Source organism: Periplaneta americana, chromosome 6 (assembly GCF_040183065.1).
Source record: "Periplaneta americana isolate PAMFEO1 chromosome 6, P.americana_PAMFEO1_priV1, whole genome shotgun sequence".
NCBI classification, from domain to species: Eukaryota; Metazoa; Arthropoda; class Insecta; order Blattodea; family Blattidae; genus Periplaneta; species Periplaneta americana.
The window spans coordinates 41,122,639-41,148,292 of NC_091122.1; the positions used below are offsets into that span (position 1 = coordinate 41,122,639).

Genomic DNA, 25,654 nt, shown 5'->3' on the forward strand with positions numbered 1-25,654 from the left:
AACTCTACAACGAGATAAATTGTGGTAAGTGTAAGGTTTCTTAGAATTTTGATGTAAAATGAAAGTTGTTTAAATTCGTTCGTAGGTTAGAGTCGTAAAAATTTGTAATTTATATAATATTGTAACACTTTAATGCTGTAACATTGCACAGTGAATTCAACAGTTTTATAGTCTTATTTCTGACGAAATTTATTTAGATTTCTAACAACCTTTGCGTCTTCGATTACGTCCCCTTTTCTTTGGACATGGGTTTTGTTGCTGCTTTGGTTGCTGTTTATTTTTCCACCACGAGAACTGGAATCCAAACCACCAAGACACACCACCTCCACTTGGTGCTGGATGTTGTTGCCATGGATAGCCTCCATTTCCACAGTTGCCAGTAGGACATGGAAACCAGCAATACATGAGAGGACCTGTACACAGCACAGCATAATGGTAAGTACCGAATAATCTATATATATAATTTGAACTGGTAATTGAAATTACGGGAAAACGGCTGAACGGATTTTAATAAATGACCCCTCATTTTGAAGGCTGGAACCCAAAGTTTTTCGGAAAAATAGCAGTTTTCAGTGAAATGTCAATTTTCCTACATAATTTTCTTATTTTCCAAAATCCATCTGTCGTCAGTTTTGAGAACTAGCTAATTGCATTCAGGAAAAGCGAAGCGAGCATTAAGTCGGCCGTGTTGCATTTCAGAATAAAACAAAACACACACTACAGTAAACAATATTACACGAAGCCCATGATCTGCAAGAATGCTGACATATTTAGAGCTCAAATTAAATTGGTTATTAAAAACTTAACTTACTAAAAATAAATTACAGGTTCGATTCTGTGGTGTGTAATTTTCTGGGTACAGCTGTGTATTGGATATTAAAAATTACAAAACTTGAGGTAGTTTGATGACATCATTACTATTATAAATGAAATATTATTGTAGTTAATGTCATGATGTGACTATTTTTCATTAATTATACATATTAATGCTATATTGATGATATGAAAGTGAAACGTTTTGGAGTTATATAAGTAGATGTAGAGAACAACTTAACATTTTTTTTATTTCTATATTTTACTGAACCTGCGGGTTCCTTAAAAGCCATTTGTAAGCAATAGTAATATAGTTTTCAATATGATATATTAATTGAATTCTACAATTTGGAATTTCTTGTTAGAGAGTATAAACTCTATTTATTGCTTTGCGTTTTCTCTGATTCGGCTTAAATTCGCCTCTTCAGCTAGGGAAGTGTGATGACAAAAATTCTGTCGATCACTACTCTAGAACAGAGTGGAGAAGGAAAAACCTCTAACGAGAAATTCCAAATTGTAGAATTTGATACTCCTCCACAAATGCTATTGCTTTGTCTTTTGACTTACGTCTTTTGACTTTGCTTTGCAAATGCATTAATTGAATTGTTGCAGAGCGCATAGAAAGTATGAGAAAGTGTATGTCACCCTTGTGGTACTCATTTTTTTTCACTTACCCCACGTAGTTGTAACAACTGATGGTAATGTAGTCATTCTGCTACTTGTTGTCGTTGGTGTTGTTGTTGTGGTAGTGTTGGTTGGGGTTGCTGTTGTTGTAGTGGTGGTGGTGGTAGTAGTAGTGGTAGTAGCTGCAGTTGTTGTAGTTGTCATATTTTGTGGTGGCATAGTTCCATTGCCCCCTGGAGGCATCATGGTTCCATTGCCCCCTGGAGGCATCATAGTTCCATTGCCCCCTGGAGGCATCATAGTTCCATTGCCCCCTGGAGGCATCATAGTTCCATTGCCTCCTGGAGGCATCATATTTGTGGTGTTGACAGTGTTGTTTGTTGTAGTAGTTACAATTGTTATTACTGTTGTGGTTGTGTTGGTGAAGGTAACATTCTGTCCTGCCTGAAATATAGCAAAAGATGATACTCACAGTGTATGGTACTACTTTATAATTAGGACTACTTACAGATGTAATCTTTACTAGAGATGCTAGGTTATCCAGGGTTTAAAGTAGGGGATTTACAATGATCTGGAGATCAGAAATGTAAAATGTTAAATAAAGCGAAAATCTATATCTATATATATAATTTGAACTGGTAATGGAAATTACGGGAAAATGGCTGAACAGATTTTAATGAATGACCCGTCATTTTGAAGCTTGGCATCCAAGGATTTTCAGACTTTCAGTGAAGCGTTCGTTTTCTTACATAATTTTCTTATTTTCCAAAATTCAACTTTCGTCAGTTTTGAGAATTCATTTCAGAATAAAACAAAACACATACTACAATAAACAATAAGCTATTACACGAAGGCCATGACCTGCAGGATTGCTGTCATATTTAGAGTTCAAATTCAATTGGTTATTAACAGGGAACGGATTTATATGGACTAAAAATATATGAAATATGTAAATATATATGTAGTTATTTTTACCAAAATATGGAATTAAATATGGATTTTTACCAAAATATGGAATTAAATATGGACTTAAAATTATAAAAAAATGACTATGTACGTTAAATATTGGTACATTTTAATCAAACTAAACAAAAAATATAATGGACGTACCTTATCTTCCAATGTAGTTTCAACAAAACACAATTTTTATTGTCTGTTACCATAACAATAGGTTACAAACATTTCTTTCAAGTGCTGAAAAGTGAATCTTCTTCTATTGTCTCTGAGGATAGATTTATACTGACTAAAAGAGCGTTCGACGTCACAAGAAGTAACTGGTACATAATTCAATTTCACAATGTCTGCTGGGGATAAGTCCAAGTTAATCTTCACTGTTGATTCACCACTCATCACAGCAACAACCTTTTGTAGTTCTTCATATCCAGGGTTTTTTGAAAGTACAGTGTCCACCTTAGCTCTTACTGCATCTGCAACTTTACCTCTACCACGATTCAGTTGTTCCACAGTACTATTTATAATTTCAAAACTTTCAGATAGTGAAAGGTGCCTATTTTGGAGACTTTTGAGCGTTTTTATGATGCATGAAAATGTATGCTGAATGTGAGCTAAGTCATTCTTCACACTTATGTCACAGGTAACTGTTTTCGCAGTATCAATTGAGACTGCATCTTCAGAGTCCAATGCAAGGAGAACATTGTTAATAGAGTCTATATGTTCGGCATAATATTCAACTGCTTCTAGCCATGTACCCCATCTAGTTAAAATTGGCTTTGGTGGCAATGGAATTTCAGGGTACATTTCTTTCAACACGTTAACTCTACTGGGAGCTTTGAGAAATACTTTTTTCACTGATGAAATCAACAAATCTACTTTAGGGAAATTGTCTCTGACCACTTCTGCCACACGATGAAATGCATGCGCCACACAAGTAAAATGAGTCAATTTAGGATATACAACAGATAATGCTTGTCCAGCTTTGACCATATAAGGGGCAGCATCGCTAATAAAGAATAACACATTATCGTACATAATACCCTTTGGCCACAGGATACCCATAGCTTCGTTGAACAGTTTAACTATAGTTTTGTTATTGCACTTTTCTAGAACATCACAATGTAAAAGAATTCGTTCAGAATATTGTTCACTTAACAAACCGATAACTACATTACCAACAAGTCTACCTTCTTTGTCGGGAGTCTCATCAATGGAAACCCAAATTGAACTATCTTTAATTTCATCTCTTATCTTCTGTATTGTCTCATCGTAGATGGATGGAGCATACGTCTTCCTAAGTGTTGACTCATCCGGGATTGTATGTTGAGTATATTTTTCAAGGAATTCCCTGAAGACCTTATTCTTTAGTTTGTAGAGAGGAATATCAGCAGAGATGAGAGAACGGCACAGGTCGATGTTAAACTCAGATCTTACATTCGATGTTGTTGGTTGTGTTAAAAACAATTGTCTCTGCTTGGAATTTAGTTGTTTGTTGGCCTGATGTTTACTAGTTGTAATGTGTTGTTGCACCAGGAACTTTTGTGTAGATGATACTGCACACTGACACAAATTACAAAATAATATTTTATTGTCAGTTGATAAACCATCTTCTTTAAATTCTGAAATGTAACTTGTTAGTTTTGATTTTAAATTGACTGAATGACGTACTTTTGGCATATTTACCGTCTTTATAGTATGATTTACAAAACTGAACCTATGTGTACTCTGACTGGCATTTAACTGTTGAGCTGCACAACTGAAGTCTGTTAAAAATTAATACAGTTTTGTAACTTACTTTCCCATTGTTGATAGGACTGCTAATTTTCAAATAACTCTGATGTTAAAGGGATTACTGAACATGTGTTTAAATCTCTATTGTTGAAATGTATTTTTAAAAGTTAATGGAATTTTGTTTTGTTTTATTGTTAAACCTAATATAATATGGACTGTTTTATATGAAATATGGAAAATATATGGAAATTAACGAAAATATGTACTAAACTGTAAAATATGGAAAAATATGGAAAATAAAAGTAGGATTTTTCAACCCTACACATTGTGAAACATAAAGATAATGCAAAATATAAATTATATTAGCTTTATAAGTAAATATGTATTTACATATAAATCCTTTCCCTGGTTATTAAAAACTTAAAGACTTGCTAAAAATAATTTACAGGTCTGATTCTGCAGTGTGTAATTTTCTGAGTACAGCTGTGTATTGTTTATTAAAATCTACAAAACTTGAGATGGTTTTGATGACATTATTACCATTAGAAATGAAATATTATTATAGTTAATGCCATGATGTGATTATTTTTCATTTCATATTAATGCTGTATTGATGATATGAAAGTGAAAGTTTTTGGGGTTATATGAGTAGATGTAAAGAATATTTTAAATTAGATCTTGATTTCTATAATTTACTGAGTGGAAGCTAAATAGTATATACCGGTACAGTATATGTTACTGAAAACTATAAAACTTACGTAACATAATAATATTGTTATTAATCAAGTAGGGTTGGGACTTTTTCATATATTTAATGGCTGTGTGGTGTAGATATTTATATGCATGATTCTCTTCAATATTGGCTCGAGAGAGCGCAAAAATTACAGTTCCTAAGGAAAGACCAAAAGGTATTATTTACTGATCAAATAAGAGGCCTACAAGATTTTGTAGTCTCCCTATCATTTCAGCAAGATCTCTTAGCAGGATAAAATGATTTTACCCTCTACATTTCAAGCTCTACATGCAGCAGCTATACCAAGATGCTATGTCTATTGTTCGAAAGCATAGCAAACCTGACATTTTTTTAACTTTCACCCTAGATCATATATACTAACGATCTAGGCTTTCACCTACAATCCACAATGACCTGAAATAGCTATTGCTTTACTCCCACATGAAAAACCCACTGATCGTCATAACATTGTTACTTGCGTTTTCGCGTTCAAACTCAAAAACTGAATGTGTATAGGTTCAATAAAAAGTATTTGGCATAAAAAACCATTCAGAAGGAGTATGGAAGCAAATAACTTTCAGAATGTCTGGTATTCTTCATTGAAAATAAATCTGAAAAAAGATTATTTGAACATCTAATGAACTTAGTTTGCAGCATTTGCTGCACAAGCCACTAGTTAAATTATATTTTAGAATTTTACTTAATTCATTCATCTGAACATATTAAGAAAATAAAATAAATGTTATTGCTTTGCGATTTATTTTAAGTACCTTAACATTTTCCTGTGAAAAATACAGGGAAGATAGTACAGTAGAATTCCTCTTAACCGACACCAATGAGACCAGGAAAGTTTTGGTTACGAGATTTTACCGGATAATTGAATAAGTATTTTAACAAATTACCTGTTCGTATTTTTTGATGCCAACCTGTTGAAATTGCAGCCATATGAAGCTTATTTTTCAGTCACTTGATCATAATTAAATAACATAAAACTGTGAGGATTTTCTTTATTAAAACATATCACTTAACACAGAAATACACTAATTTTTGGTTCGAATATTCACTGAACAATCTTTGTTTTGTTTGAAGCCCTTAGGAGAGGTTTTCATCGCACATGTCAGCGTTGTTGTAGGAAGACACCTCTATAATAAATTAGTCTCGTCTGCATTATATATTTGAAGAGTCCACTGCAAGAATGATGGATGTCACTTTCTTGTCGAAAATGGACCAAGACTGTCAGTGGATAGCTTAAGACATATAGAATGTACATAGAGAGTTACATGGCATTAACACTGATATTCGTTGTCCAATAATGATCGGAAAATCACAGTTAAGCTTTGAGCGCTAAGCATTTCAAATTTTCAATTGCTTCTCCTGAAAAATGTATTCCAAATGACATCCATCATTCTTGCAGTGGACTCTTCATTTGTTCCACACTAACATTACTCTCAGACACAATTTTCTGAAACTGATTAATAAATTGATCCATGGACATTCGTTGTCGCTCCTTTGTTCACCAGACATGTCTAGTATTCAGATTTCAGGTCTCTCTTTGAATCTGTTAAGTCACCCAACGGAAAATCCACACTCACCTTGCAGTTTCATTTTCTGGTGCAATTCCTTGACGTTTTCTTGTAGCATCAGCCCAGAAATGCACATTTCCTCAGATCTTTTAATCGCGAACCATTCGTATAGAACACGATCTAATTCTTCACAATGGGACTGATGTACAGTTTTCCGATTTTCCGCAACTTTCGTAGATTCATTGTTACTTATGAATCATCGGAGTTGACTGCCTTATTTCTTTATATCGTATAAAGTTGATCATTTACCCCATAAATTTAGAATTTGTACTTTTTAAATTATTTACCATGTTCTTTTTCTCTCTCTCTTGTATGGAGGAGGGACCCGAAGACTTAGAAGGCTTACACTGCAGCCTGACACCACTCCTATTTGGTGAAACTATTATTTTTATTATCGTTAATATCAACAATATTGTATTAGTCTAGTCATAATGTAGGGGAGAAGTGGGTACAGTGAGACAGGGAGAACAGTGAGACATATTTTATTAGATGGTAAATTTTGATGTTGAGATGTTTGTAACAGTGGAGTTGTATGTTGCATGAGTTAAGTAACAGTATTTTCATACTCGATTTGATTCTAGTTATAAAGGTGAGTGATGAAAAAATAATTCGTAATTTTTCACTCTAGAAGTAAAATTTTGGCTTGTGTTTAATGAAGGTTATATTGGATATACAAATGAAATAGAAATATGAAAGTTTTGTCACCTAATACTATGGTATTTGACGTTATATTTCGCAAAGTTTCGTCTTTCTTGTTTTGATTTTGAAGTGATGGCGCCATTTTTTAACGAACTATGCGTAAAGGGAATAGTGAAACATGCCATTGAAGGGTACACTGAGACGTCTCACTGTTCCCATGTACCAATGATTTGCAAAAACAAACTGTAATTATATTACATTTACCAGTAACTAACATTAAAAATGAACATACTAGTAACCAATTTAGGAACTATAGCTTAAAATAATGGATACATTACATTTTAATGGTTTCTTAAATAAAAATTTTTACACAAAATTGAAGAAGATATTAAAAAATAATAAAGAATTAAATTAAATTATTATAATTATAAGCTTTGTTGTCACCAAAAATTAATTTCATTTTTTCGCAAAAGTTTTAAATGTCATGGAAAACTCATTTTTCCAAATGTTCCAGATGTTTCAATGGTTTCGAAGTCAGACGTCAAAATGATTCTAAATAAGTCTATAGAACATGGCAAGATAAAGACAGCAAGCTTTCTTTTGAAATAAATGTAAATCATTTCAATGTCCGTTAATAGACACTGAGGTGTCTCACTGTACCCTCCTGAATGGGAACAGCGAGACATTTGTATTTTTTTGACAAACACGCATTGTATATTATGTCCTTTATCTATTAACATTTCTGTTTATGTATTATTGTACTCCATGTTACACTTGATTTTAAAAATACTTGAAATTTTACTTGCATACATATGTCTTAATATTTTCTGTCTCACTGTACCCACTACTCCCCTACTAATCTATTGTTGGATAATCACTGTTAGATAGCACATTAATAATAATAATAATAATAATATTATTATTATTATTATTATTATCATTAATTATGATACAATATAAGCTACCAAAATCGTTAAAAGGTCTGTAAAAGTTCGTGGATTTTGTGATTTGTAAACATTCTCAAAACGGTAATACATTTTCAATTATTTGTAAAGAAAGGTAGGATGTGTGAAATGCATATTGCATATACTACTTACCACGAGAAAGCCTGTGACGAGAATCAGAACTGCAACTGCAGCTGATGGATGTATGGCTGCCATGGTGGATCCTGTGTTGTCCACAATACTTCACACCCGTTTTATGCACTCCTCCTCAACAGTCGACATAACTGGGAAAATCCCTACCCATGATTTGTTAATAGATGAATCAGATTGTTACTGGTATAGAGTGCATTGGCACTTTATGTTCATAGTCCCTGTTATTAAACTGTATGTTTTCTGTGATTTATGCTCTGACTGGGGTTCAAGGATAGCCAATGTTTATTATTGAGGCCATGCATGGCCGTTTGAGAATACATTTGAATTGCTTTGCATTATGTATGTATGTATTTATTAACACTACAATTGGGTATACACCCGGTGGTAGTAATATATAATATACAATAATTACAATTACATGAAATAAAATAAAATAAACGTAAATGAAATAAAATAGAATAAACGTAAATCTATAAATAGTAGATGCAATAAACCTAGGACTATAAATAAAAACTATTCTATAATAATGCCTACGATAAGCAAAAGTAAATCTAGCTTATAAGTACTTCTATTTCACCCAACTATTACCAATTTAAGTAATTACATATCACCTTAATTTATTTATATATCAGCTTAATTAATTATATATCAACTCAATTAATTACATGACACAACTTAAATAATTATACTGCAGCTCCAATTATATTTTCAGTCTAATCTTCTCAACCTTTCCTTAAATGTATTGATTTTAAGAGGACCACCCTGAAAGATTGCCGCAGGTAAGCTGTTCCAGTCTACTATTGAGCGGTTAACAAAGGAAAATTTTGCCACGTCCGTTCTTTGTTTTCTACATTTAAACTTCCTAATATGATCAGTCCTTCCTAAGTATGATGGTGCTGCTAATCTAGCATTGATATCGGTCCATGCTTTGTGTCCCATTTGTGCCTTGAACAATGCGGTGAGTCTGGTTTTTCGTCGCCTTGACTTGAGAAGTTCCCACCCTAAGTCTTTTACTATCTCTTCACCATGTCCATTCCCCATTTTGACATATTTTGCTGCCTTGCGTTGGACCTTTTCTATTGAATCGATTTGGTTTTGTCTGTAAGGATCCCAACCTACTGCTCCATATTCCATAATTGGGCGAACAAGGGTTTTGTATGCTAATTCTTTTGACTTTCGGTTAGATTTCTTCATTGTTATTGATTTATTCGAAATCTCTAATAATTCAGATCAACTTCTCTTTGAATAAATTTATTCAAGTCTGCTTCTCAGGGAGCTTTACCTAAATGCTAGATTTGCATAACTTCTCTTTGTTTTCTCTAATTTTTGCATTGTAAATTCTGGCAAGATACCCTTAGGATTTTTGTAATATTGATTCCTACTAATTCTTGCTGACTTGCTGTATATTTGTTATTCTGTGCTAAAATATAACTTCAGAAGTTTACTAAATATTGTAAACATGCTGTTTTTTATGCATATGTAATTTTTAAAACCATGAACGTATTGAAAATCATATGTTATTAAAATGTAAGTTTTTGTAATATGAGATTTTTTTAAACTGTGGGAGATGCAGAAAGAGTGAACATTTTGGAGATATTCTCCAACTCTTCGTAACGGATCCAGCACACAGATCACTTTTTCCTTCTATTTCTTGTATATTGTAGCCATTACATAGCTTCGAAAGGACACATTACAAAACCGCAAAAATATCTCATCACATTGAGTACTGTGAAAGTATTAAATCAAAAATGAGTTGTTTTGGAATTAACCTACTGCTTTTCACCGAAAGAGACTGGAAAATTTGATACACCATATGTCTGGTGAGGTTTGCTGTGGACAAAATAGTAAAACAATCCATATTATTACGGTCATGGCCACCGGCGTGGCTCAGTCGGTTAAGGCGCTTGTCTGCCGGTCTGAAGTTGCACTTGGGTGTAGGTTCAATCCCCGCTTGGGCTGATTATCTGGTTGGGTTTTTTTTCCGAGGTTTTCTCCAACCATAAGGTGAATGCCAGGTAATCTATGGCGAATCCTCGGCCTCATCTCGCCAAATACCATTTCACTATCACCACTCTCATCAATGCGAAATAACCTCGTAGTTGATACAGCGTCGTTAAATAATCAACTAAAAAAATTACGATCATATGGTACGTGAATTAATTACAGATCATCTTGTCTGCAGTAAGAATAATAGTAGTTACAACTGAATTCCCTATAGTTTCAGAAAAGAAAAACTGGGGAGCTCTTTTAATTTCAGAAAAACTTCAGTATTAAATATACTGAGACTAACCTGACTGTAGAGTCATTTTGGATGTTGTAATTAGATAAAAAAAATTTCGCCCCTTAGGAGCTTGAACTAATGTCCTTTCAGTCTAATCTCTTTACTACGAGAGCCAAATCAGTTCCTGCTTCCACATCTGGATTTCAGAAACAATATATTTTTATCACTACATTTAAAAATGTTTGATATGTCAATACCTCTCTCTGAATCTATTTGTACCGATGTGTATATATATATATATATATATATATATATATATATATATAGTCTGATCCATTTGAGTATGGATAATATTAATTTATTATTATAAAGCTATTATGATAGTAGGAAAAATTTCTTGCTGATTATATTATAATTAAAAGCTGGGAGTTTCCATAATATATGACAATCAACAAGGGAATTTCGACGTGAGTGTGGTGTGCGTAATGTACCTAAATATGATTCCATAATGTTGTAATATCGAACATTTGTAGAAACAGGTTCTGTGTTAAAAAACATGCAGGAGGTCTCAGGTGAAACCCAGTACAAGAAGCAGCTATCTCTTGGCTTGGTCCCCAAACTCCCCAGATCTAACTTCTCCTGACTTCTTCGTGTGGGGTTCTGTTAAAGACATTGTCTATTCACAGAAACCCAGGAACATTGATGCTCTGAGAGTAAAAATTACTTAAGCTTTTCAACAAATTACCCCTCTTATGCAAATCTAGTCTTTCAGGTAAAGCTCCCTGTAAAGCAGATTTGAATAATTTCAAGGGAAAAATTGTTCCGGGGCCAGGTATTGATCCCAGGACCTCTGGTTGAATGTACCAGTGCTCTACCACTGAGCTACCCGGAAACTCCACCCGACACCGTCTCAACCCCTCTTATGTTACAACAGACATGGGCTGAATTGCATCACCGTTATGAGTTATGCAGGGTGAGCAATGGGGGTCATGTTGAGCTCTGAGGAATCTTCCATCTTTCAGTGTTGTATGCACAAAGTTTCAACAAATAAAGTTCAGTAGTAAATGTTTTACGGTGTTTTTATTTTATTCATACCCAAACGGATCACCCTGTATTTTTGTATGTAAAGTGGGCAGAAAGATTGCCTGTCAGCTGACGATATAATTATGTTCCTACATGTAACTAACTATTAGTTCAAATTAAATGAATTCATAGATCTCTTATACATATCCTATAAATTACGTGACACTTTAATCATAATATTAGAAATATTAAACTGTTATATGTGGCCTATAAATCGCGTGACTCTAGGTGTATTGTCGTAATATTGGAAATATTGAATAAGACATTCGGGAAGACCGAAAAAATAACATGTTAAAAATCGCGTCAGGACTCGAACCCGAATCTCTATACAGAAACGAGCACGTTATATGGTCGCAAGTGTTGTGAACAGGCACTTCTGACGCTAGACGTGCATAATACTTAATTCACTTAAAATATTGTGGCTGGGCATTCTTCTTGCCTATCATTGTACGTTTGGATTAAAGAATAAAATTTACAGATAATGTGTCGAGCATAGCTCAGTATTGAACATAGGCAGATGTGACTAGTACGATGTTCACCCCTGAATCAGGATAGAAAGTCATTTCTGTCAGAAAGAGGTCAGTTTGGAGTAATAGCAATCAATCTTTGCATTTACAACAATAAGCCTTTTATTTACACTGCCAACATTTTTTAAAATAAACATATGTATTATGGATCCTTGAACCCACATAAAAATTGTCCATGGAAGTGTGCTAAAAGCAACATATTATGTTAACAGTCTGACAAACCACAACAAGGGATTTTACAGTTAGCACAAAGGAATAATTAGTTCCAGCTTTGAAGCCTGATTGTCGTATTGTAACATTTGTGCTTGCATGTACTGTGTGCACTCACGTGGTAGAAACAGATTTCTCCTTTCCCTTAGCGCTGTATCTCTTTCCTCTTTACACTATAAAGAATATGATACGATATGATATGATATGATATTATGATATATGATATGATACGATATGATATTATGATATATGATATGATACGATATGATATTATGATATATGATATGATACGATATGATATGATATGATATGATATGATATGATACGATATGATATTATGATATATGATATGATATGATATATATTTGGTCACAGCACTTCTTTACATATAATGGTGTACCTCACATTTCTGTATCCGGTGCCACCATTAACATATTACAGTAACACATTATTTGCAGTACACGTCTACACAAATACTCCCAATTACACCATGTACCTTTTTTTTTTTTATTACTTATTCAATCTCCCCTTCAGTATTTCTCCTACATTTCATTTGCTATTCTCTATTTGATCATTAATCGTAATATATCTAAAATTATATATGCCTTTCAAACCCCCTTTTTCCTGTAACTACTATTCACTAAAATTTCAATTTCACTTATTCTCTATAAATGATCATATTGAATTATTTGTTCTTTGACCTTTTCTCCTATCTTTCTCTTATATTCATTTACTGTTCCAACGTTCAAATGTTAGTACTAATTTTATGCTGTCACTTGTTCATTTCTCTTAACCCTTTTTCACTATTTTCACTCATTCCTATTTGCGCTCACTTTCACTTTCTCACTATTCCACTTACACCTAATCCTTTCACATTCTCACTTCCTATAAATACTTATATTTATCTCTATACATCAGCTTATACACTTTCTCTCTCCCCTATACTTCTCTATCATTTACAATTTCCCTTTACTAGCACATCCCCACATTTTTTAATCATATCTAATATCTTTGCTATATCCTCAGCTGTCGCAGGTTCTGACCTTTTTTTACTGTTCGTCTCTGTATAAAGAATATAAGACCACGTATTTGACTTATCCTTTTGTGCCCTGTACTTAATGACGTCATTACATTGAATTCAAATTTGGAGTTTTACCGAATTTACAGAACAATTCAAATTGTTCCTCCTGGACTTTATCATTAAAACAATGCTATATTACCACAGACCTATATTCTTTATTTACAAGTCTGGCACTACAAGTTTTTCAGTTTTATTTGATTGATTTCATAATTTTAATTCAGCCATGCTTTCAATTATAACTGTTGTTTTACATACGCACTTTGTTTTTAAATCACTGTTGTAAGTATGGATCTTAAAATAGTATTTTATTGTAAAGAAATCATAACTTAAAGACTGGTAAATTCGGAAATAAAATGCAGAATGTCAAGGAAGAGGGGCAAGAAGGAAAAGGAGAGATTGATGGTAAAATGGTGGAAGCAGATGTAAATAGGAGTGTTATTTTGAAGTAGGCCTAATGAAAAGCAAGATACAGTAAAAATGTGTTATTTTCAAAAGTTTATCAAGCCGATTATACAATAAATATTGTAACATCATTATTGACTGTTTTTATAAATTTGTAGTATAGGCTATATCTTTCATTTTTATAAATTTCGAACAAAACTTTTATCTAATTAAAGAAAAATAAAATTAATATGAATCACATAAGACTTCAAAATTAAGCTAGAGTATTACGCATATTAAATACGAATTAAAATTTATAAATCATCATCATCATCCTTCACGAATTAGACCTCTGTAGACCTGTTTCGGCCCCATCTAGCAGTCGTCTAAAAGGTCTTCCTGGTCAACGATGTCCTTTAGGTTTATACTGCATCATAATTTTTGGGATTCTTGAATTTTTTCTTCTACTGACTCTACTTCTAATTGTTCCAAAATTTCTTCATTCCTTTTTCGGTCTAAAAGAGTATATCATGCTGTCCTCCTTAAAAGTTTAATTTCCGTTGCTTTGATTCTGTTCATGTCTTTTTTCTTTAATGTCCAAATCTCACTTCCATATAAAAGGGAGGGTAATGCTAGTGTATTATATATTTTTATTCTTGTAGATTTTTGTACTAATTTAGCTTTTAAAGTATTGTTTATTATTCCTAGAATTTGTGTAAATTTGGTAATTTTCTTGTTCACATCTTTTTCATTTTGATAAGATATTTCACAACCCAGATAATTGAAATTTTGCACTTGTTCGAGGCATTGGTTATTGTGTATTATCTTACCTCTGACTGGGTCTTGTCCTAAAAATGCCATTACTTTTGATTTTTGTGCTGAAATTTCCATCCCAAAATCTTTTAATATTTTATTTAATGTTTTATAAATTTATAAATAACTATAGCTATTACATAGCATGAAAATTAAGACGTAAAAATGATTTAGAATATTTAATCCAATGCCACCAGGTTGTCTTTTCGACATTTCTGGTCTTCTCTCCTGGCCGTGGCTTGATTGTAACCCACTTCTGAGGTTGGGGCGCCTGGAAGGCGGAGTTACATTACCCCGATGATGTGATAGGATGATTATGATAATGTGGTGCCAGGAGAGGTCGAATATATATATATATATATATATATATATATATATATATATATATATACACATATATATATATATATATATATATACATATATACACTGTCGTTTATTTTCACAGTTACTCGATATTAGTAATTAAATAATAAACTGTAGAAATACTGGGCTGTACACATTTTTACATGCGTATATCAGGCTTTAAAATTTATAAAATAACCCACATTAATGTTATGGTTAAGATATAGTCGGCTTGACAGGCTATGAAAATGCCTGTTGCCTACTGTATCCTGTTTCACATGCTTGTGAAATCCCCCTTCTAGTCATGCCTGGCTTCACCAGTTCATGCTTGAAGGGTTTGTTTGTGTGTCTGGTATTAAATTGTTATTTTCACAGGAAATGTGACAGATATTTAGGTCTCTAATTTAATTACTCAATTAATGATGTCGTAATTTGAGATACATTGTATATATTGGTTTTCCCCTAAATTGCTTCAAGTGTTACTAGAATACCGAGATAATTATCACTAAGGTCAACAAACAAAGATTTTTAGATTATGGAAACACACTTCTGAATACAGGAAACTTCTAGTGCCATATTGTAGGGTGAAGGTAACTTGATAAGCCAATTGATACAGCTACATGACAGTAATTACTTTCAATTTGAAGGCGAAATGTACAATATCTATATGACGCACCATTAGCTGCATTGCAAGAGTGTTGGCTTTCCATGCTGGTAACTCAGGTTTGAGTCCCAACTTGTCCAACTGGAATTTGGTGAACAAAGACAGTGCTTAGTGAAGGGTTGTTCGCGGGTTACCCCTATTTTCCCCTACTGACATTCCACCATTGCTCTATTATTCGTCACCATGCAGTGCTATGTAGTTCTTCGGAATATGTATGATAAGAACTTTCTTGTGTTAATTTAAATGTACCTTGTTAACATGTTTCGACCTATTTTGGGTCATCTTCAGAACTGGTCGTTGTTGGTCTTGGCGCCTCTTGTTTCCTGTGAGGTTGCGTTCGTAGTGTAGAGTCAAAGAGTGTATGTGTTTTGAAATTGAGTTGTGTGTTTAGAATATCGTTGGGGTGTGTTTTCGTGTGTCTGTATATTTCATATTGTTCTAGTGTGTTGAGTTTGTGGCTTTTTGGTTGGATGTGCAGTATTTCCATGTCTGTGTTGATGTCTCTGTAGGTGTGGTTGGATTTGTGATGTGTTCTGCATATGTGGAGGTGTTTTGTAATTTTGTTATGGCTGTGATGTGTTCTTTGTAACGTGTTTGAAATGATCTACCTGTCTGTCCTATGTAGAAGTTGTTGCAGGTGTTACATTTGAGTTTCTATACGCCTTTGTGGTTGTATTTGTTTGTTTGTGTTTTGAGATGTTTTTGTAGAGTCTTATTTGTTCTGTATGCGATGTTGTAATTTAATTTCTTGAATGAGGTTGCAATTTTATGTATGTTTTTGTTTTTGTATGTTAGTGTGATGTATTTTTTGTGTTCTTGTGTTTGTGTTGTATTCTTCTGTTTTTTGTGGTTTTGTTTTGTCTTGCGTATTATGTTGTCTATTATGTTGGGGTTGTATCTGTTTTCTTGTGCTATGTATGTCATTGTGTTTAGCTCTTCGTTGTAATCCTGTTGGTTCATTGGTATGTTGAGTAGTCTGTGTACCATTGTTCGGAATGCAGCTTGTTTGTGTATGTGTGTTGTTGTTGGTTTTCTGTATACTTTGAATGTGTGTTTGTTGTCTACTTTTGTTATTGTGATGTCTAGAAAATTTCTATGTAGTTCATTTATTATGGTGCAACAAGGGCAAGTCCTACGGCAGCTAGAATAACTACAGCTTTGGCACATCATCTACAGATGAGGACACTTATATGACTGTGTTTATATCTCAGGAAACACAGGTGAATATGTTAAAGGGAGATCGTGACATATTTCGATGGAAAGCATAGGAAATTGTTATATTTATATGTAATAATTATTTATAAATATGTACATATTTAATTCGTGTTTATCAGTTTACATTCATGTTTTAAAAGTATAAAATACAATAGATAATCTTAAATAATAAATAGGTTTTCTATCTACACACTAGTTCTCATTACAGTTGTACTCTCATATTTGAGATACCTTTGGAGTCACGCACATTTCAAAACTTCAGAAATGACGTACATATTTTGTAACGAGTTAAGAATTAACAAAACTCTGATAATTGTCTGTATGGCACAATAAATGATATGTTTTAAAGTCAAGCAACAGCAATTATTGTGTCATTGCCATGGCTTGAAAAGGCACACTTCTCTGAAGTAATGGAACACGTACATAACCTCACACCAGAATCACACAAGCCATTGAAAAATAAATTAGGAACATGACTTAGTTCATAGTTTGTTGCATGTTGTAATTTTGTTAATCAATGCTTAATCTTCTAAAAGCACCTTCAGAACCAAACATCAGATCATTGAGCTTTTGGTGTATGTCCTTGTTTGGTCGTTTTTCCTCGTCTGCCTTCACGGATTCTTCCTTTCTGAACCACTCCTGATACGTCTCCAACTTTCTCGACCAGTCATCTGAAGAAAATATATTTAAATTAATATTATTTGTTTATAGATTTCATTATCCTTATAGTTTGTTGAGGGAAATAATGTACGTTAATTCTTGAATTTTTGTTCATTGTCATAAAAATAAATATCAAGGCTACATGCAAATTCTGGACTTATAGACCTTCTGGAATGTCAGTTTCTTTATCGTGAACATAATATAGACAGTTTTTCGCCTTAAGTTTACGATGTAAAATATAAAAACAAGTTAATGAAAAGACATTGTTACAATTCATTTACCTTGTAATTCTCGGCAAGACTTCTCCTTTCCTCCATATTCTGCAGGGAGGATCTCTCGAGGTACATATTGATGTAATGTTTCATGCCCATGATGCACATAGAACTGCAAAAGGAAAAAAATCAAACTTAAATCGTCCGTAATTACAGTTTTAATTTTGTAATGAATATGAATATAAATGTTAGAAAAAATTCACATGTACTCATTTCTTTTAAGATGGTTGTTGGGATGTAGTCAAATCACAAATAAAAACTTAAGTTTTTAACATTCTTGTTTCTCTTAAGTTGGCCATTAAGGAAATCGTGTTTCACAAATGTTACTAGAAGATGCCACTTAGATAGTTTAAGTAAATTGAGAAATAGAATAATTTCGAATGTGTCAGTTTCAAATTAATTTAGCTGTTTATGTCGAGAATCTTGTTTCCAGAGTTTTTGTATTAATAGAAATATACTTAAATAATTGATTAAATGGCGATCTTACTCGTGTTAATTGTGTAAGCATGTGCGGCTTTACAGCTGTTTCGGTGCTTCTTCACACCATCATCAGAGCCTACTAGATCTCGGCATCATCTCGAACTTCACTGCCTGTTGTGTGGGTGCATTCGATTGTTGAAAAGTGTTGACAAATAGTGTGTGTGTTCTGAAATTGATCTGTGTGTTGAGAATTTGATCAGGGTGTGTTTTAGTGTGTCTGTATATTTAATGTTGTTCTAGTGTGTTGAGTTTTTGGTTTTTGGGTTGTATGTGTAGGATTTCCATGTCTGTATTTATGTTATTGTATGTGTGGTTAGCATTAGTTATGCGTTCGGCATATGTAGATGTATTGTGTCCTTTGGTTATTGCTTTAATGTGTTCTTTGTATCGAGTTTGGAATGATCTGCCTGTCTGTCCAATGTAGAAACTGTCGCAACTATTGCATGTGAGTTTGTATACGCCTGTGTGGGTGTATTTATTTGTTCGTGTTGTTTGTGTGTTGAGATGTCTTTGTAGTGTGTTTTCTGTTCTGTATGCTATGTTGTATTTCTGTTTTCAACACTTTTTAACAATCGAACGCACCCACACAACAGGCAGCGAAGTTCGAGATGACGCCAAGATCTAGCAGGCTCTGAGGATGGTGTGAAGAAGCACCGAAAGAGCTGTAAGCCGCACATGCTTACACAATTAACACGAGTAAGATCGCCATTTAATCAATTATTTATATTCAAGTGTTAAAAGTAGTGTACGAAAGATTCAACATGAAATATACTTACTCTATTCCTCATTTTCTCCTTCATTAAAGCCTTAAAGACGTTCAAAATCCAATCTACAAAAGGTGGGGCATTGAATACGTGTATTTCCTTTAGCCTCTGTGGATATGCTTCCTAAAAAAATAAAATTCATTCTTATGTACCAGTAATAAAAACATATCTTACATTAGTAGACACAAAGAAAATAGTTTGAAACAGTCTGATTTTAAAAGTAGTAATGTTATGAAATATTCGTTTTTATATCGAATTTTGCTGGTCATTAACTGAGAATCATGTATAATTACAAATAATTTAACTTCTAATGATACTTTGTAGAACAGTGTTAAACCTGCAGGGTAGTACCGGTAGCAATTACAACTTGTACAAACTGAAGGCTTACCTGTGCTAGAACTAAAGTCTTCTTGAGCAAGGGAGTTGCCAATTTGGCACAGTGCATCAGCATTATGTCCTGTAGATCAAATAGGTAGATATCACCAACTATAGCAGTTTCTTCGATAAGTCTGACATCTGCCATCATCAACAGATATTTGAATATGCATTGCACATTTAATTTGTCAGGATCAAATGAATTGAATCTGTGAACTGTCACTCTGCATCCACTAGGTGTTAGGCGTGGTAAAAGGAAGGCGTTTCTGTAAAGAATATAATAATATCGATTAATCTTGCTGTCCATTAAAATAATGAATTAGTAAATAAAATCTGAAATTGGTAAATCACCTAAACTTACAAAACTTGCCACTTTCGATATATAGTAGTTACATAGATCCTTATTATATTTCGTCTGAAATCGCCCATCTTAAATCTCTTTTATTATTGATCTATCATACTCAGATTTCCAAATATTTCATATTTTTACTGATTTAAAATTTTCGTGTTTTTTAGCTCGTCCTTTAATTTAATCATTCTATCTACTCCTTGAAGAATGTAATATGAGTACCAGTATCATGTCTACTTTGGGCCCTTTCCTTAAAATGTAAAATTATGAATAAATTTTATGCATTCACAAGTGACCGGGCTGCGTGATCATATGATCCGCATGACACAAAACCACTTGATGTTTAGACAACTGTCCGAAGACAGGTCTGAACCTCACAAATGATACCAAGAAGACACCACTTATGAGGCAACTAGGCCAGGAGATAATGGGGTAGGGTGGTCAGTTCCTCTCCCCCTTCATTGTATACATAGCTGATTAGCTACATGTTACACTAATCAGACTTCAGATGCATACAAACAATAATTGTTCTTCCTTTGACACATGTCGTCATATGAATTGAATTGAATTGAAAGGGAACTTTGAGGAGAAATTTAAAAGGTACGCAAAACGCGTCCTTGTAAGGGGTTCGGGGCTGAAAGAAACTAAATATGTGAGCTCCAAGCCTGTTGGCCACTTGTCTCACTCCACTGAAAGAGCTCTAGAAAATTTTGAAGGGGAAAAACCGGAAATGGACGTAAACTCTTAGGTACCACATTTTGTTCAAATCATCATTGAACTGTTCATGAGAAGCGAAGTAGATTGGATTTTCCAAAGATGTCGTATTAAGGTCATCAAATGAGATGTACTACCTGATAATAATAGAAGTACATATCAGCCAGAACCTCAATCAGAGGACAAAACCACTTATGTAGGAGAAAAGTGTGTGTATTGTTTTCTATATTTAAAGTCTAATTTTTTTTAAATTAGTTTTATTTATATTCTGAAACTATGCAGACCGTCTTAATATTTGTAACTAGATCTCTGGTGTTTCGTAAATGTGTGTCCTAAGTTTGGTAATATTATATAAATATTTAATTTACAACCATTTCAAAACAGTGTGTAATTATTAATAGAATTTAAATACGTATTTACTTACAGAACATGAGATCCTGTTTGAATTTCTTTGCTGTAAGGATCACGATCTGTGAAAAGCTCGGGAACAGCCCCTCTTCCTGCGTAGTAACTGTCTATTTTCTTCTTAGCTCTTTCAACATTGTGTTTACATCCTCGCAGAAATGATCTGAGGATATTCTCATCTGTAAATTATTTTAAAATATTCAGTATGGACAGTAAGTAGCTGCAATGTAATATAACAGTAAGTCCTTGAGATGTTAAATGTTCTACATTGAAAGCATTATTTACTTATTTTATATAATATTTGATATCGAATTCAGGGAAAGAAAGGTGAACAAAAGAAAGTTAAATGAATTTAATAGAAAATCAGTGAACTGAAAGAACAATTCTTTCACGAATATTTTTAAGTATGTGCACAAAAGGTAATATTCTTAAAACAAAGCAAAGTCTGTAAAAGTTGTACTCTACAGCCCAGATTACGATTTATAATGAATGTCAGTTGCATTTAGTTAACATACATCGTTACAATTTCAGCCAATTCTGCTGCTTAAATGTGATGTTCACAAATATAAATATCAGTACCCACTAAACTAAGTTAAAATGGAATGTAAAGAAAAATGTTACATAATGGGAGTAAAGACTTGTATTTTATGACCGTCACTTTCGAGTTGTCCTATTGTATATTCAAAACAATGATTTGAAGAATTTGATTTAAAATAAAAGAGCATACAGTAAACTTTGCAAATGGTTTAGTTGAAATATATGCTCGTAATAGTAATAATAACGAAACATAATTTAGATACATTAAAAATTAATACGTACTTAGCCTATTTCATTATAATTATCTCCATGGGAAATAATTCTTTTTCTCCCCCCTACTCTCTTTGATTGATTACTAGTATTATTCGTGTTATAAACGTTTAATGAAAGATATTATGCGAGTATATTATCTTTTTACTTTATTTTCAATAAATATGTTAATTGCATTTATGCTCGACTATGCCGAAATGTAGTAATTATACACCTGGTAGCAGCCCTTTAATGGACTTCATTAAAGTTCAGGTTTTTCACCAATCAGAAAGCAATATGAAAGCGCAATTATCGATTATTCTCGGATATGCAATCGAAAGACAACTAGCAAAACGTCACGGAGGCTGGAAATCCAATACTGTCGCAGAAGGTTGTGTTCTGTTACTATAATAATTAGCGTTAATTGTAAATAATATTCAAATAAATTCAATTTGTCATCTCGTTTTTCAATGTCTAAATCAATTTCAACGTTATATCAAGATTACTGTTCATTTTACTCTCTAGATTATATCAAGGTCAATGACATTTGTTCCTCGGAAAAAATCAATACTTTCGCGTCTGCGCACATCTCACAATTTACGAGATATTGCACAAGGTCACTTCCGTTCCCCAGTCAGATAAGAATAATATGGATACTTATGAATAATTTCAAGTTAGAAATATGGTCGAGCATGAAAAGTCGTATGAAACTTGCCTATAATGGTAATTAAGACGCTCGTTTGAAAATTATGAAACTCGCTTGTGCTCGTTTCATAAACATACTCGCGTCTTAATTACTACCATTATAGGCTCATTGCATAATGTATTATTGTATAATTAAATACTATTGTAATTTCAACACATGAAGTACATTGACTTACCAATAGATTGTGGTAAATGAGGTTGAAATGTAAGCCACGTCTTGAGAATATTAATATTCTGTTCCAACGTGTTTTGTTTTTCTCCCAGTTCAGATAAGATTGATGTGAGCTGGTCATTGCTTGGTCCCAGTAATGTCATGATTTTAACTTTTTTCAACCTCTTAATCACAAATCTGTAACAAGAAATTAACACTTTATTAATTCAGACATTGTTTTGTTTAATATAATAAAATGTTCTCTTTGTCATTTGTTACATGCTGCTGCTAAACTGTCGTCTGTTATTTTCTTTAAATACGCTACCAAGAAATGTTTGTCATAGTAGCAGTCAAGTGGCTCATGAATATGCAATGATATGTAAACAATTATAATGAATTTATTAAACGTCACGTTTAACGTGAGTGACAAGACCTTACAAGGTTACATCTTAAAAAAAACGAGAGAGAAATATGAAGAGAGGCCACTCATCTACGTCAAGAAAGCTATGCTAACTGTTAATTATGATTGTTAATGCTTAAGAACTCCGGTATTCACTGCATTTTTTTTTTCTTACATCTCTTCACAATAATCTGTCTTCTAGACTTTTTTTTTTTGAGCTTGAAGAGAATTATAATTTATGAAGAAAAATCATATTCACTTAAGTTGAGGCATTTGATGGAAGAAGGGCATATATGCACCAATGACAAATTAGCTATGTGCCCTTCTTCCGGCAAATACTTGCCTCTGAATATGTATGATAAGAACTTTCTTGTGTTAAATATTATTAACGTACCTTGTTAACATGTTTCGACCTATTTTCGGTCATCTTCGGAACTGGTCGTTGTTGGTCTTCGCGCCTCATGTTTCCTTTGTGGGTGCGTTCGTAGTGTAGAGTCAAAGAGTGTGTGTGTTTTGAAATTGAGTTGTGTGTTGAGAATATCGTTGGGGTGTGTTTTCGTGTGTCTGTATATTTCATGTTGTTCTAATGTGTTGAGTTATTCTCAACACACAACTCAATTTCAAAACACATACACTCTTTGACTCTACACTACGAACGCACCCACACAGGAAACAAGAGGTGCCAAGACCAGTTCCGAAGATGGTTTGTGTGGTAGGATAATATTAAAATGTATTTGAGGGAGATGGGATACGATGATGGAGACTGGATTAATTTTGCACAGGATAGGGACCGATGGCGGGCTTATGTGAGGGCGGCAATGAACCTGCAGGTTCCTTAAAAGCCATTTGTAAGTAAGTAAATATTTCATTTTCATCCCTCTTCTCCCAACTACCATTCATATTCGGTATAGAAATGCTGCCTCATACAACAACACTGAAGTATTTATTTAGTAAAATATTAAATACTTACTTACTGGCTTTTAAGGAACCGGAGGTTCATTGCCGCCCTCACACAAGCCCACCATAGGTCCCTATCCTGAGCTAGATTAATCCAGTCTCTACCATCATATCCCACCTCCCTCAAATCCATTTTAATATTATCTTCCCATCTACGTCTCGGCCTCCCCAAAGGTCTTTTCCCTCTGAGCTCCCAACTAACACTCTATATGCATTTCTGGATTCGCCCATATGCGCTACATGCCCTGCCCATCTCAAACGTCTGGATTTAACGTTCCTAATTATGTCACATTTATTGTTTATAATGTATATTTACTTATTTATTTACAAATGGCTTTTAAGGAACCCGAAGGTTCATTGCCACCCTCACATAAGCCCGCCAGCGGTCCCTATCCTGTGCAAGATTAATCCAGTCTCTATCATCATACCCCACCTCCCTCAAATCCATTTTAATATTATCCTCCCATCTACGTCTCGGCCTCCCTAAAGGTCTTTTTCCCTCCGGTCTCCCAACTAACACTCTATATGCATTTCTGGATTCGCCCATACGAGCTACATGCCCTGCCCATCTCAAACGTCTGGATTTAATGTTCCTAATTATGTTAGGTGAAGAATACAATGCGTGCAGTTCTGTGTTGTGTAACTTTCTCCATTCTCCTGTAACTTCATCCCGCTTAGCCCCAAATATTTTCCTAAGCACCTTATTCTCAAACACCCTGAACCTATGTTCCTCTCTCAGAGTGAGAGTCCAAGTTTCACAACCATACAGAAGAACCGGTAATATAACTGTTTTATAATTTTTAAAATGTATAAGATAAAAAAATCGCATTTAGAAACAAACTTGTTCACTTGTTCATGAGATGCCTTAATAACAAAAATGATAAAAAAAATCTGACTTTTATAATGTAAAACGAATATAATTTTTTTATTATGGGTTAAATTTGTACTTACTATAGTTGAACGTATTTTGAGACTGGTACACAGACAAACTCTATTGAGCTGACAATACTTCCAATAGCTAAAGCACACAGCAAGTAACTGAATTGTGTGCCTTCGTCCATGGAATATAAAGATGCCTCAGTCTGTTCCCCCACCATCTCTTGTTCTTACACGTCACATTCTCCAGGCTCTGAATGGCTTTGTAAACACTTGAGACTTAAGAACACTATGTACAGTTGACACTGCAAGTTAGCATTAGATTCATATCCTTTTAAGACAAAAAAATATAAAAAAGGAAAACAATAAAAGAAACTTAAAGTAAAAGTGTTAATGGAGAATTACATGGTGGATTTGAAGGAGCTGCGCATGAAAATTCGTCGAGACTTACTGTGTACTGGTACGTAATAACGATAATAATAATAATAATTGCATATCATACATACATACATATTTATTATTTTAAGTGATCGTACTTCATTTAATTTAGGATGCTCCTTGTTAATATTATTATTATTATTATTATTATTATTATTATTATTATTATTATTATGCACTATCATCTTTACTTTTTAACTTTGCTCTAGAGTATGCCATTAGGAAAGTCCAGGATAACAGAGATGGTTTGGAATTGAATGGGTTACATCAGCTGCTTGTCTATGCGAATGACGTGAATATGTTAGGAGAAAATCCACAAACGATTAGGGAAAACACAGGGATTTTACTGGAAGCAAGTACAGAGATAGGTTTGGAAGTAAATCCCGAAAAGACAAAGTATATGATTATGTCTCGTGACGAGAATATTGTACGAAATGGAAATATAAAAATTGGAAATTTACTTTCGAAGAGGTGGAGAAGTTTAAATATCTTGGAGGAACAGTAACAGATATAAATGATACTCGGGAGGAAATTAAACACAGAATAAATATGGGAAATGCCTATTATTATTCGGTTGAGAAGCTTTTATCATCCAGTCTGCTGTCAAA

General features: G+C 33.5%; 2 protein-coding genes across 2 annotated transcripts; both read right to left on the bottom strand.

Annotated features, from left to right (window-relative positions):
• Nucleotides 1–105: 105 nt before the first annotated feature.
• On the bottom strand, nucleotides 106–8,275 carry LOC138701271 (integumentary mucin A.1-like). The gene is made up of 3 exons (XM_069827992.1): nucleotides 8,175–8,275; nucleotides 1,488–1,881; nucleotides 106–413 (listed from the first exon to the last, which is right to left on the bottom strand). Exons 1-3 carry the CDS (start codon nucleotides 8,235–8,237, stop codon nucleotides 202–204), a joined length of 669 nt encoding a protein of 222 aa, XP_069684093.1. The 5' UTR covers nucleotides 8,238–8,275; the 3' UTR covers nucleotides 106–201.
• An 8,801-nt stretch (nucleotides 8,276–17,076) lies between these two features.
• Nucleotides 17,077–24,821, bottom strand: LOC138701272 (retinol-binding protein pinta-like). The gene is made up of 7 exons (XM_069827993.1): nucleotides 24,684–24,821; nucleotides 22,401–22,573; nucleotides 20,753–20,912; nucleotides 19,279–19,531; nucleotides 18,903–19,013; nucleotides 17,656–17,758; nucleotides 17,077–17,385 (listed from the first exon to the last, which is right to left on the bottom strand). Exons 2-7 carry the CDS (start codon nucleotides 22,537–22,539, stop codon nucleotides 17,225–17,227), a joined length of 927 nt encoding a protein of 308 aa, XP_069684094.1. The 5' UTR covers nucleotides 22,540–22,573; nucleotides 24,684–24,821; the 3' UTR covers nucleotides 17,077–17,224.
• Nucleotides 24,822–25,654: the final 833 nt, after the last annotated feature.

Excerpts from the sequence above, each read along its gene's own strand:
- LOC138701271 (XM_069827992.1), bottom strand. The coding sequence starts at position 8,237 with ATGGCAGCCATACATCCATCAGCTGCAGTTGCAGTTCTGATTCTCGTC. Across the intron at positions 1,882-8,174 it reads TCGTCACAGGCTTTCTCGTG|GCAGGACAGAATGTTACCTT; the intron begins GTAAGTAGTATA and ends GCTATATTTCAG. Across the intron at positions 414-1,487 it reads AGTTGTTACAACTACGTGGG|GTCCTCTCATGTATTGCTGG; the intron begins GTAAGTGAAAAA and ends TGCTGTGTACAG.
- LOC138701272 (XM_069827993.1), bottom strand. The coding sequence starts at position 22,539 with ATGACATTACTGGGACCAAGCAATGACCAGCTCACATCAATCTTATCT. Across the intron at positions 17,759-18,902 it reads AGGAGAAAATGAGGAATAGA|TTCTATGTGCATCATGGGCA; the intron begins GTAAGTATATTT and ends TTCCTTTTGCAG. Across the intron at positions 17,386-17,655 it reads GTCTTGCCGAGAATTACAAG|ATGACTGGTCGAGAAAGTTG; the intron begins GTAAATGAATTG and ends TATTTTCTTCAG.